Source organism: Anarhichas minor, unplaced genomic scaffold (assembly GCF_050575085.1).
Source record: "Anarhichas minor isolate MPS153535 unplaced genomic scaffold, ASM5057508v1 ptg000136l, whole genome shotgun sequence".
NCBI lineage: Eukaryota > Metazoa > Chordata > Actinopteri > Perciformes > Anarhichadidae > Anarhichas > Anarhichas minor.
This window is the reverse complement of record NW_027466582.1, coordinates 4,539,581-4,551,951: the sequence shown is the minus strand read 5'-3', so window position 1 is coordinate 4,551,951 and position 12,371 is coordinate 4,539,581. Positions and strand designations below refer to the sequence as shown.

The window sequence follows — 12,371 nt, the reverse complement described above, 5'->3', positions numbered from 1 at the left end:
TCTGTCGTTAGCTGCCACTTAGCTTCACTCTCCCTGCGGCAGGCTGGTTATCGCTCACCCTCCACTGCCCCCTCTTCCTCCTCCTCCTCCTCCTCTCTTAAAGGTGGAATAACTTTACTACAGTCAGATGAGCAGCGACACTCCCTTTCCATCATAACCTCAAAACCTCTCTCTTCAATACATAAATCACATCACCTCTGACCTAAATTTTATATATATATATATATTTGGATGAGGGGATTGTGTCCAGGGTAGTTTACTTGTAAAAGACAGAAAACAGCCTGACCGGTAAGGCTACATCCTCACTAACACATTTTCATTTAAAACCGGGGTTTTAAAACAAAAGCGATCTCTGTCCACACGGGCGTTTCAGCATCGTTTGTGAAATTATTTCCGTCCATACTGAGCCTGAATATCACACGACTATTCATGTACACTGGGCATGCGGGTGCCGGTGTAAACAGGAAGTAGATTGGTTGCTTTGTTACAGAAAATACGACGGTATTATAGTACTCTTTAATAATTGAAGGTAGTGCTTGATACTTAAGATCTTCCTCTAAAATCTTCCTCGATAAACTCAGACACATTTCGTATAAAGTTTTAGAAGTTTTATTTTTCCAACTTAGTTACAACGCAGCAGGTCTCGCTCTATCTCTCTCACACACACACACACAACTATTTACTTACAAATCAAAGTTTACTAGATTATGGGTCAATAAATTTGGTCAACACACGTCTCGCACTCATTTCCTCTCGGTTTCGTTGTCGTCTGTTCTTACACTCGTAGCTCTACTGGTGGCTGAAGTCCCCGTTGCACTGTAGAGCATTTATGCTTTTGTTCCTTAGCAGTTTCTGTGTGGACTTCACCACAGTTAGAACAATATAAGCATTAATAAGAAAAGGAAAGGCCTTCGTTTTGTGTCCGCCTGAAGACTGAAGTCATTTAACTCCTACTCCTCTCCTTCCTCTCCTGGTGACTTCAGTCAAGAGAAAAAAAGAGAAGCAGGTGAGCGCATGCTGCAAGATGAGCAAGTGTTACATCCTGTGTACCCCTAGGCACACCAATTAGGCCGTATAACATAACATCAGAGGGAATGAGGAAAAGCGTGAGAAAGAGCCAGGTTGAGACAGAAGAGAGAATAAGTATGATTAATACTGCAGGCAGAGCTACAGTTTGATGCAGTTCATATAGAAGAAAAAAAATTACAAAGCATCTGTTAACTGTCAGCAGGCTTTTATTGTGAAATTTCAACACCATGATTTATTGAAAAGTTTACGTTGCAGATCTTTTATCTCATGAGAACTCATGCTTGGAATCTTTAAGTGATCCTCTGATTAGTGATGTTAGCGTTTAGCTCGAATCACGCTCAACAAATTCCTCAGTTCATTTGGATCAGAGACAGAATGAATAATTTAACATAATTAAAAAGTATTACTGTGTTGTGTATCGCCATGTGAACAGATGACAACAGGAAAAAAGGAAAACAGAGTGACAATGAGCCACCAGTGTTTCTCTGCTGTTGCCTAATCCACCTCCTCGTTCAGCCTCGACTCAGTAAAGCGAAGGGGAGGGGGCTGCTATTTAATCAAAAAAGTGTCACATTAATTCAGACAAATTCAAGCAATCTAGTTTTCTAATAAAGCTGTCATATTTGCATCCGGTGACTTACACTCACCATCGTTTTAGATTAATTCCCGTCACAACCTTTTGATTTATGAATGCATAATAACTGAGGGCAATGTGTGTGACTGTGAGCAAGAGTGTGTGTTTGAATTTGAGTCTACAAAGCCCTGACTTTTAATCTAACATGTTGCTTGTGCCTCGATGAGAGAAAATCACATTTTTGCAATAATTGAGCGTGTTAAGAGGGAAAGATGTGACTGCTGGTGTGAGGGAGCGTGAGTTGCATCACCGCTTCTCATCTTTCCTTATCTCGCTGTGGTTCATATCAAAGGATCCGAATGCATGAGTCGTCTTCTTCTTCTTCTTCTTCACTTGACTTTAGCTTTCTATTCCTTGAGTAAAGCATCCAAAGTTTAACATCGGCTCTTTCGATTATGCGCACACAGCGAGATGCATTGTTTGCTGTCACTGTTGCTAGATACTATTTTGTCTTCTTTTCCAGCTGTGGGGTGAAATTGCAATATAATCCCTAATTTGCATAACAGTAGAGAGTGGCAAAGTTATTCATAAGACACATTTTTGATTCCCTTTCGGATTTCATTGGCTGTGACAGTCTTTTTTTTTTTTTTACCAAATAATATGGATTTTTTTGCAATAAATGACAATAAAAGGGAATTCCTCAGCTGGTATGGTATGACTTAATATTGCATTTTATCTTCTATCCCTTGAGTTCTTGTTGTTTTGCTTTCTTGCAACTCGATTCCACCTCCCTGAAGGAATATTATTAGATAAACATTTGTCTCCTCCACTTTGTCATCTCAGGTGGTGTTGCCAAACGACTCTATCAGCGACTGCCACAGACAACCGCCCACACCTGTTGCGTTATTTGCCTCTACGCTGCTGTTTCCACCTCCCTGCTGTTGTGTAAAGCAACTGAAGTGCACACGGCGGACTTCACAATGTAAAACATAATCTTGTTATCATGACTCAATCCAAACTAAACAGCAGTCTGATGTCTCTGATCACACTGTTGAATTCTAAGCTCATCCCCAAACACTTCTGCCGGTGTCAATTTGCTTTGTGTTTACTTTTGTGTTGCAGCATTCACAATCAACTCTGCGTAGTAGAATACAAGATGGAGCAGGCGGAGGACATGATATTAACTGAACAAATAAAAGAGTGATTTAAGTAGAAGACGGATTTGCCAGTGGATCTGCTGTCACTAGTGTGTCGCTGTTTATGTCCCCTCACAGGAGTCGTGGAGGATTTGACCTAATAAAAGTCTTGACAGGTAATCAGGAACTCAACGGTGAAGCCCCTGAGTACATTTACTAATTGCTGTGCCCTAATTCTAAAATTGCTGTCTTTGGTCCACAACTTGTTTTGTCTGATTATTTTGAGCAGCGTACCACAAAGCTTGTTCCATCGGGTTTTTATCATCCTAGAAAGATTTCAAAATCTGGTATCTGTGGCTGTGGCAGTACTGTAATAAGCCCATCCAATGATTTGAATCGGCCCGGATGTAATGAGTGGACGGGCTACCTGCCTGTCTACCTACCTGCCTGCGTGCTCGTTAATAATAATTTGGGGGAGTGGCTTTGGAGGGAGGCCTGACGAGACGGGCTGTCAGTGTTGTTGACTTTCTTGCTAGATTTAGCAACTCTTGGAGCTAATGCTGCTAGCAACTTTCATTGGAAAATAGTTGACAACACTGGGCTGGGTTTTCCAGTTGGATAATTTTTTAAGATCTAGTGTTCTCTTGCTATGTTATCACGATTACTACCTCTGCCTTTAAGATCTTAGTTCAGTGTGGCTTTGTGGCACAAAGGTACTGCCTGTGCCAAAGCACACTGACTGTAATCCTGCGGGGGGGGGGGGGGGGGGGGGGGTTCTCTAAATATATCTAAAACCTGAATGACTTTCAGTTTGTTTTTATTTGACCCAATTTCTTTTAAATTGCAATATTGGATTTGGTTTCGTCTGTTTTCTCCCATGATTTTATCATTTGTTGATTGTAATTCGTTGACTCGTGTGAAGCAATTTGTAATTTGGGTTTATCTCACTATTAGATCATCTTATTCAAATTCATTTAAAAAATAAAATCTGACAAGATTCAGTCTTTGCTCTTTTCGTTTGATGTCATCTCTCTTTTGTCTAATTGTGTTACTCACATGAACTATCCTGATATTTTATTGTGGATGCTTTTATTGTGAAGGACAAATGCACCATAAATAAATCCTTAGCCTCTTACTCAGAATGAAACATGTTTGATATAATCTTGATAGTCATAAATGAGATCAGAAAGTAGGACCGAGACATCTGCTTGTGTTAACTGTTGGCTCCGTCCTTAAGTCTGCGGATGCACTGCTTGATCTGAAAATCCGGCTGGAGGCCAAATCATGCCCTGAAACTTCTCTATTAAGATTCTTTCATTTTCTGAACCACACAGATGGACTTCTGATATCTGATTACCATCTTCTAGCTACTGCTTGTAACATGAACGCCCCTGAACCAACAGATGGTTATGCAACTTTTTATTTCTTCATTTATTAAAGCCGAAAAGAGTGAATATGTCACAACACTTGTATTATTATTATATGTATCTCACATATTGCAGCTAAACCGTTAACCGTTCTATTGACACGGCTCATGTTTATACTCTGTTCAAAGATGCCCCTGAACCTCATATCAAAACCATCTGTAGTCAAGCTTTCACTTTCTCCAACTGACTTGCATGTCATTACACGGAGAGCGCTATGCTACACAGTGAGATCCGCACAAAACTGTCTTTTATTCCACTGTCAGACATGAAGGAGACTAAGCAGAGCCACCAGGAGCCGTCTCGCCCCTCTGCAAAAAGGGGGGGGGGGGGGGGGGGGGGGGGGCGAGAACACTTCACCTACTGCCAGTGTCTGCTCCGAGACCAGACTCAGCTTCCAACACCTGCAGACAAACTGGTGAATGACATTGGACACAACAGACAAACACACATCGGCTTCTGTCTCTTTGCTTTTCGTTATTTTTCAGCTTTCTACACTATGGGCGACTGTAAAGAGAGAGCTTGTCTGAGGCCACAACACTGAACTACCATGTTGTTAGTGTCACTCCCTCTGAGAGGCTCAAGGCTTCTGGTGGGAACGTAGCTGCAAACGAGCAACAACAGACTTTATTTTTTACTTATTTCACCTTTATTTTTCCAAGTTAGAAAGAACGATAGATAGATAGATAGATAGATAGATAGATAGATAGATAGATAGATAGATAGATAGATAGATAGATAGACAGCGGTTAGGTAGGTAGAGAGACAATTTAATCTGTGCTGACTTTAGAATTGTGTTTTAATTTAAATCATAATCATATTGCCCATAACAGCAGTTGGAGTGAGCTTCAGCAATAATTATAACAACTTTATATATATATATATAGCACCTTTAAAAACAGAGTTTACAAAGTGCTTTGACAGACAAAGCAGCAAAAGCAAGACAATAATAACAACAGAGAGCTCAGCAGTGAGGCCCAACACAGCACGACAGCTCAGGTAAGAGTTAAACCCGGATAAAACGGTACAATAGATGAAAAGAAAGAAAATCGATATGATAAAAATAAACTAAGAAATAAATCAAATAGAATAATTTAGTATAATCAACAATAAAAATAAAGCAGTAAAGCGACGACATCACGTAAAAGCCGGTCTGTAAAAATGAGTTTTGAGAAGTGATTTAAAAGAGTTTACTGATTCTGCGAGCCTCATCTCCTCAGCCAGCTCGTTCCAAAGCCGAGGGGCCCTGAAGGCAAAAGCACGGTCACCTTAAATGTTCAGCCTCGGCTTTGGAACAGCCAGAAGGGCCCCACCTGAGGATCTAAGGCTGCGAGCTGGCTGACAAGGGGTCAAGATTTCTTCTATGTATTTTGGGGCCAGACCCATACCTGCTTTAAAAGTCAAATCAATTCTAAAACAAACAGAGAGCCAATGAACAGAAGCCATCTGTGAAATAAATCCCATCCTCTCATCCTCTTTAACCCTTTAAAAGCAGCAGAGAGTTTAATGAGCCGATGTGAAAATGCCCCCAAAATATTCATAAACTGTACAGCTTTTTTTTTTTTAAACTGAGGATTGCTGGTGTCCAATGTCATCCATCATATTGATACACAGAACATTGAGGATCCGTTTACAAAACGTCCGGAAAACGAAATTAAATGTAGCTGAAGAGCAAATGACTGAATTATCTGAGGAGGTTAAGATTGTGCAGAGTGGTAATAAAAGCTGCAGAGTGCTGCTCCCTGCTGGCTTTGCTGTATACATGAACATGCTGTGAAGTTATTTAACTTAGTGAGTGGAGAGTTCAGTTTGAATCCAGTAGCTGGCGGTAAAGCGACATTTTGAAAGCGCCCATTCAAAAACAAAGAAGAAGAAGACGAATAAATATACCTTTAACTTTCACTTTCTCTTCACTGTAGACGGGGACTGTGAGGACGGCCTTGGCGCAGTATACTACATAGACTTCTGTTTTTTATTTAGTTACGTGACTCTTTCTCTTTCCTCCCAGCGTCTCTCTTGTTCTTTCGGTTTAGTTCGTCGACAACAGCAGGTTTGTGTCCCAATCTATCACAAAACATGTCAGACCAACACCAGAAAAGACAGAAGCGATGCAGTGCAGTATAGAAAGTGAAATACAATCTGATGAATGTGCCTTTTCTTCTGCTTTTCCTACACTACAGGTGAAGTCATGTCGCTTTTACTGAAGGAAATACAGGACATCGACGAAAAAGCAACTGACCGGTTGAAACGTAAGAGACCATTTTATTATTTAAATAGAGGATGATTTATTTAAATATATTTAGTGTGTCACAGGGTACTTCTCAAGTCTCTTAATTGCCATATTGACGACCGTCCCAAAGCTGTTATTTAGCTCTGAGGAGGGAGGAGAGAGGAGAGAGGAGGGAGGAGAGAGGAGAGAGGAGAGAGGAGGGAGGAGAGAGGAGGGAGGAGAGAGGAGAGAGGAGGGAGGAGAGAGGAGAGAGGAGAGAGGAGAGAGGAGGGAGGAGAGAGGAGGGAGGAGAGAGGAGAGAGGAGGGAGGAGAGAGGAGAGAGGAGAGAGGAGAGAGGAGGGAGGAGAGAGGAGGGAGGAGAGAGGAGAGAGGAGGGAGGAGGGAGGAGAGAGGAGAGAGGAGGGAGGAGAGAGGAGAGAGGAGAGAGGAGAGAGGAGAGAGGAGGGAGGAGGGAGGAGGGAGGAGGGAGGAGAGAGGAGGGATCTCCGAGGAGCCATGAGCGAGGACTCACGAGAACAGCCTTCCAGGAAGTGTTTACGGCCGACACGCCCCCTCATTCTTCATCGGTCATGTGATTGGATTTTGCAGCCGATCGGACTGACAAGATTTCTTTTCAAACATGTAAACAGTGAAGACTGATCTCAGATTAAACTCGAGCTTTATATTTGATAAGTTTTCTGATTCACCGTCTGGTTTAAATAAATGTTCATTGTAGACTGAACAACAAAAGGACCACAAACAACTTTCTTCATTTATTAGAGAGATTTGTGTTTTCATGATCTGACTTTTCCCTCAATAACTTTTATTATGGAAACAATTAAAGTCAGAGAGAGCTGGAGAGATGATTCTCTCTCTTTCTCTTTCTCTTTCTCTCTCTCTTTCTCTTTCTCTAGAGAGAGAGAGAGCAGAGAGACTAAACACTTTTTACATCATTCATCATCATTTCATTCAGCCACGTGAGGCGGATCATTCCTGAGTGTCTGGTTTGATGAGTTATATAATTTAAGAGAAACCATAATCATTCTGGGTTATTTAATAATGACGTCACAATCTGAATTTCAAAACGTACCGACGCAAATAATTCATAAATAAGACGATCGCATTCCGCCGATCCTGCGCTTATAAACAGGACACAGTTTGTTAACAGACTACAGAGAGAAAACACCTCTACAGTGATGATAACTGTGTGTCTTTATTAGTTATTAATATTATTAGTTACTATTATTAAGTAGAGTGATCATGTGAACAGACACAAACTTCTCAAAAGTCTCTCCAGCTGTTAAAGCCGATTAACAGCTGATCCAGCTGTGATCAGCTGATCCAGCTGTGATCAGCTGATCCTCCGTCATCAGAAACAGACGCAGCTTCACGTGACGCAACTGAGGAAAGGACGTCTCATGTCTCTTAAAACATATTTCCTCGTTTCCTCTCTCCTCGCATGGTTTCCTCCATGCATCCCTGGTGGGAGGGACTAAGACGCAAGGAAAGGACGCAAGTGAGGGAAACGGGGATGCAATTAAGAGACTTGAGAAGTACCCACAGTCGCAACAGTGACCCAGCATGTACAATACCAGGGCCCTGGCCCTCCTAAATGGAACAGGACCATAATACATGTTATTAATGCAGCTGTGTTTATCCTGCAATGACGCGTCAAAATGCTGGGAAAAGGGCCTATTGGTGCTGGAAACATAAAAACATCTTTCAAAAATGAGGTAAACTGAATTCAAACCAAAATCAGGGTTCCCAGTTCTTTGAACATTCTCCTATTTTCATTTAGCTGAGAATGAACTTTAGTCTATCTACCTACTTGTGTTGTGCTGTTCTTCAGCACTGAACGTGTCCTGGACAATGATCCATAGAAAAAGAGTGGGAACCCTGCGAAGTGTTTTCCAGCACTTACCCAACTCCTCACCTTGTTTTTGCAGAGGCAGAATTGTACACCGACTCAGACATCGAAGCGCTGACTCGAGAAGAAATACTTCAGCTGTTTCCTGCAGTTACGGATTTAAAACTGAGAAGGGCCATCTATGATGCAATCCACAAACCGGTGAGCTAACAAGTGTGACTAGAGAGGGAATTAAATAAAGATAAATAACATGGATAGAAACTAGTCACGAGGATTTGTAAAAAAAAGATTGAATGTAATATTATATTTTTGTTTCAGCGGGAGGTTGAACTGGTCCTAAACGAACTGAAGGGGTTCATCCCAATTGAATCTTTCAGGGGTATGTACAGCCTTGCTAGCAGTTGCTTTCACTTTCACATTTGGCAGATTGTTTCTGTTTGTTTGGACCATGAGAGTGGAGGCATTACATGTAACCTTGCTAATATTCTACAGGGACCAAATGTCCCAATTTGTCTGGGATTGTTCTACCAAATTGTGCCATTTTTCACCCCAATTAGAATAACATTAATAAAGATTATACTTTATCATCTATCATGTTCAATCACCATAAACTCATGTTTCACTCAATATTCACTGAGGGAATAAATCAAGTGAAAAGTAGGGTCATTTTCTCATTGACTTCCATACAATCAGACTTCTTTTTGCATCCGGAGGAGTCGCCCCCTGCTGGTCAGTAGAGAGAATGCAGGTTTTAAGACACTGCCGCATCGGCTTCGCTCGGCAGAACCGGAGGTGGCCGCCTGGTTTGAACATATGGTCACCCTATTGTATTGTCATCCAGATTCTAACACGCACAACCTGATTCTCTCTCTCCAGCTGCTCTGACTGACAATGGGGTCTTGGTTGATTACCTCCGAATCCTGAAGGACATGAAGACCCAAATGGATAACGTCCAGGGTTTCCTTGAAGCTCACATCAGCCTTCTGGAAGAATTCAGCAAAAATCAGCCTGACCAGGGATCAGCCAACTGTGGTCCAGTCACCAACGGCTGTCCAGGAGAAGCACAAGGTGAATCGTCTGCTTTAAACTGTCGTGTTTAATGAGTAGTATTTGAGAGTGTGACGAAAAGATGGAGTTGATTTTTGAAATGTATACTAAAATATTTGGAGTCAGTAATAATGCCATTTCATGTTACAGACTCTTTGCCAGGTTCAGGTAATGCAGATGCCAGAGGTAAAAAATTGCAGAAAATTGGCACCACTGGTGGCCATCGACCAGAACCACAAAGTAAATCTAACTTTCGTCCTCTTCATATTTTCATGTCATATAAGATTTTCTAAAAATTCAAGGTTCACTATCTGGTAAACATCTGTCCACCCTGCTACATGTAGGTGTTAAGTTAGTAAGATTCATTATAATTTTTCAGTAATTGTATTATGTCGTTTTCCTAACAGAGTCTTTGTCAGGCCCAAGTACTTCAGTGGAGCTCCACAGTGGCCAACCAGGAGGAGCACAGGGTGAATCTCTCTCTCTTTCTCTCTCTTTCTCTTTCTCTCTCTTTCTCTCTCTTTCTCTCTCTTTCTCTTTCTCTTTCTCTTTCTCTTTCTCTCTCTTTCTCTTTCTCTCTCTCTCATGTTTAATGAGTAGCATCCAGTTTGAGGTTCCATTACAACTCAACATGATGGTCTCTTTAGGGGTGGAATTTTTAAATTATGAACAATACATTTTCTTCTTTCTTTTAATAATTGTTTTTCATTTTAACCCTGTATTATTCAGACACCAAATGTGGTATTTACTTTTGAATTAGTTTTGGCCCCGACAAGAAAAATAAAAATTCAGTGATTCAAACTTCCATTTAGTCGATGTTCCCACAGTGTTTAATTAATACTCTTGGAACCATTTTTCACTCAAATACCAAAAATACTTTGGCCTCTAAATATTTTTACATATAGGTGTTAAGTTAGTATGGTTTATTTCATTTTTTTGAGTAAGTAATTGCATTAGGTTGTACCCTAACAGAGTCTTCGTCAGGTCCAAGTCCTTCAGTCACCGGTGGTCCAGTGGAGCCCCACAGTGGCAAAAATGATGGTCGTGCACGAGTAGCACCAGGTGAATCTCTCTCTCTCTCTCTCTCTCTCGCACTCACTCACTCACTCTCTCTCTCTCTCTCTCTCTCTCTCTCTCTCTCTCTCTCTCTCTCTCTCTCTCTCTCTCGTTTAATGAGTAGCATCTGGTTTGAGGTTCCATTACAACTCAACATGATGGTCTCTTTAGGGGTTGAATTTGTAGATTATTTACAATACATTTTAGAGTCAGTAAGTACATTTCATGTTACAGACTCTTTGCTAGGTTCAGGTACCTCAGACATGGGTGATCCAGTGGGGCTCTCTACTGGCCTCACTGGTGGCCATCCTCCACAAGGAACACAAAGTACATCTTTCTTCCTCTTCACACTTTCATGACGTATACGATTTTCTCATGAATCTCATTCTCATGTTTGTTCAGATTTTAAAATACATTATTAGCCTTATGATACTGTAATACCATTTAATCCAGTGAATTGAATCATACACAAAGCACACAGTGTGTTGGGGAATACTATCTGACTTTGGACCTTTGCACAACAGCTGATTGAAATCTAATTCTAAGTTTTTGGGACTTTTGATAAACATACGCTGCCGTAAGAACAATTATATTCCACTGTTCTGTCAAATGTATAAATCTGTGTCACATGCACAACCATTTTTCTTTCTGTAGCCGCGCTGTACAAGATGGTCGTCGGCGGTAAAACCTTCGATACCCACCTGAAGCTGATGGAGACAGTGGAGAAACGAGTTCAGAATCAGCTCCGGCATTGTGAAGGCAATCAGGAGAACCAGATCACTTTTGTCTTCTGTCCGATCAGTTCACGCATTGAGTCAGATGTTGAGGCAGCCATGAGTAATGTTACAGGTAAGGGAAGGAGTTTTTTCAGCCCGTTCATGTTGAAATGGAATATTGCATTGGATTTAGATAATCAAAGTTTAGTCATCAACATATTGATGTGTTGGACAACAGAGAATCTTTTGGTAACTCTCATTCTCTCTTTTGGTGTCCTCAGATAATAAACCTGTCATTCTGGTGTTGATGCACCACACACACGAGGTCAGGCCCACATCTATGAGAACGTGGCATGAAGACGCTAGAGTTGTGTTGCATGTCAACGTCTTCTACCATGAGACGGTTGGATTACTGAAGTGTGAACGAAATGATGCCGCCGTCACTGAGATACAAACCAAATTAATGGAGAGCTTCATCCAGAGAAGTAAAGATACCAGTGGAAATGCCCAGGGTGTGGGTGATGACCAGAAGGGTGGTGGCAGCTGGTTTAACAGTTTATTTTTAAGTAGTAACAAATAGTTATAATGGTATTTCTTCAGTTCATGCAATGGATTGCATCAACAGCAAAAGATAAAACACATTGCAGAAAACATTATTGTATCATCTCAGCTACTGATTATAGTCTAATGATAATTGTCTTCTCACGGGTGTAAATATCTAAACAAAGAGTTCTCTGCACATGTTCTGCCCGGTAGATTTCGTAACTTGTTATTTGTCAATTCTTCAACGCTCAGTTATTGGTCAGATTTGTATAGATTTAATATGTCCAAGAATCAGTTCTCCAGTTGCTACTGTTTCTGTATATATTCGGACTTAAACAAAGCTCAGTAACTGTCCAAAGGATGATCTTTGTCTACAATTAATGCAAAAATAAAGATTAAATATAAACATGTTTGCTTCAAAGCATGAATGTGCAATTTTGCTGTCCCTTTATTATACAATTGTGTTGTAGAAAGTGTATGTAAGGTGCGATGACTAATATACCGTATACTCTCAATAAAATGCAATTATGTGTGTAATCATATCGTCTGCTGTCCTTTTTTTTTATGGCATTGTAATTATGATTAAAAACCATGAGCCTGGCTCATTTTCGCCATACATTGTGTAACAATAGTCTGGATAAATTATTTTATAATGCATTACTTAAAACTTAGCACATTCAACTACACCACACCCATGTATTTTGTGTCAAAATATTTGTGTGCAGTAGCATTTAGATAAGAAAATGTCAGTCTTTGTATCTCGTACTCA

General features: G+C 40.7%; 1 protein-coding gene across 4 annotated transcripts; it reads left to right on the top strand.

Annotated features, from left to right (window-relative positions):
* The first annotated feature begins 6,062 nt into the window (after positions 1 to 6,062).
* LOC142941577 (uncharacterized) lies at positions 6,063 to 12,142 on the top strand. Of its 4 annotated transcripts, none has more exons than XM_076083541.1 (10): positions 6,063 to 6,213; positions 6,344 to 6,412; positions 8,320 to 8,441; positions 8,559 to 8,619; positions 9,117 to 9,308; positions 9,438 to 9,527; positions 9,695 to 9,757; positions 10,272 to 10,349; positions 10,998 to 11,192; positions 11,341 to 12,142. In XM_076083541.1, exons 2-10 carry the CDS (start codon positions 6,352 to 6,354, stop codon positions 11,637 to 11,639), a joined length of 1,161 nt encoding a protein of 386 aa, XP_075939656.1. In that variant the 5' UTR covers positions 6,063 to 6,213; positions 6,344 to 6,351; the 3' UTR covers positions 11,640 to 12,142. The 4 variants fall into 4 exon arrangements, with proteins under 4 accessions (XP_075939656.1, XP_075939653.1, XP_075939657.1 ...); XM_076083538.1 differs by having other exon boundaries at positions 10,245 to 10,349; XM_076083540.1 differs by having other exon boundaries at positions 6,064 to 6,213; positions 10,260 to 10,349.
* The last annotated feature ends 229 nt before the right edge of the window (positions 12,143 to 12,371 follow it).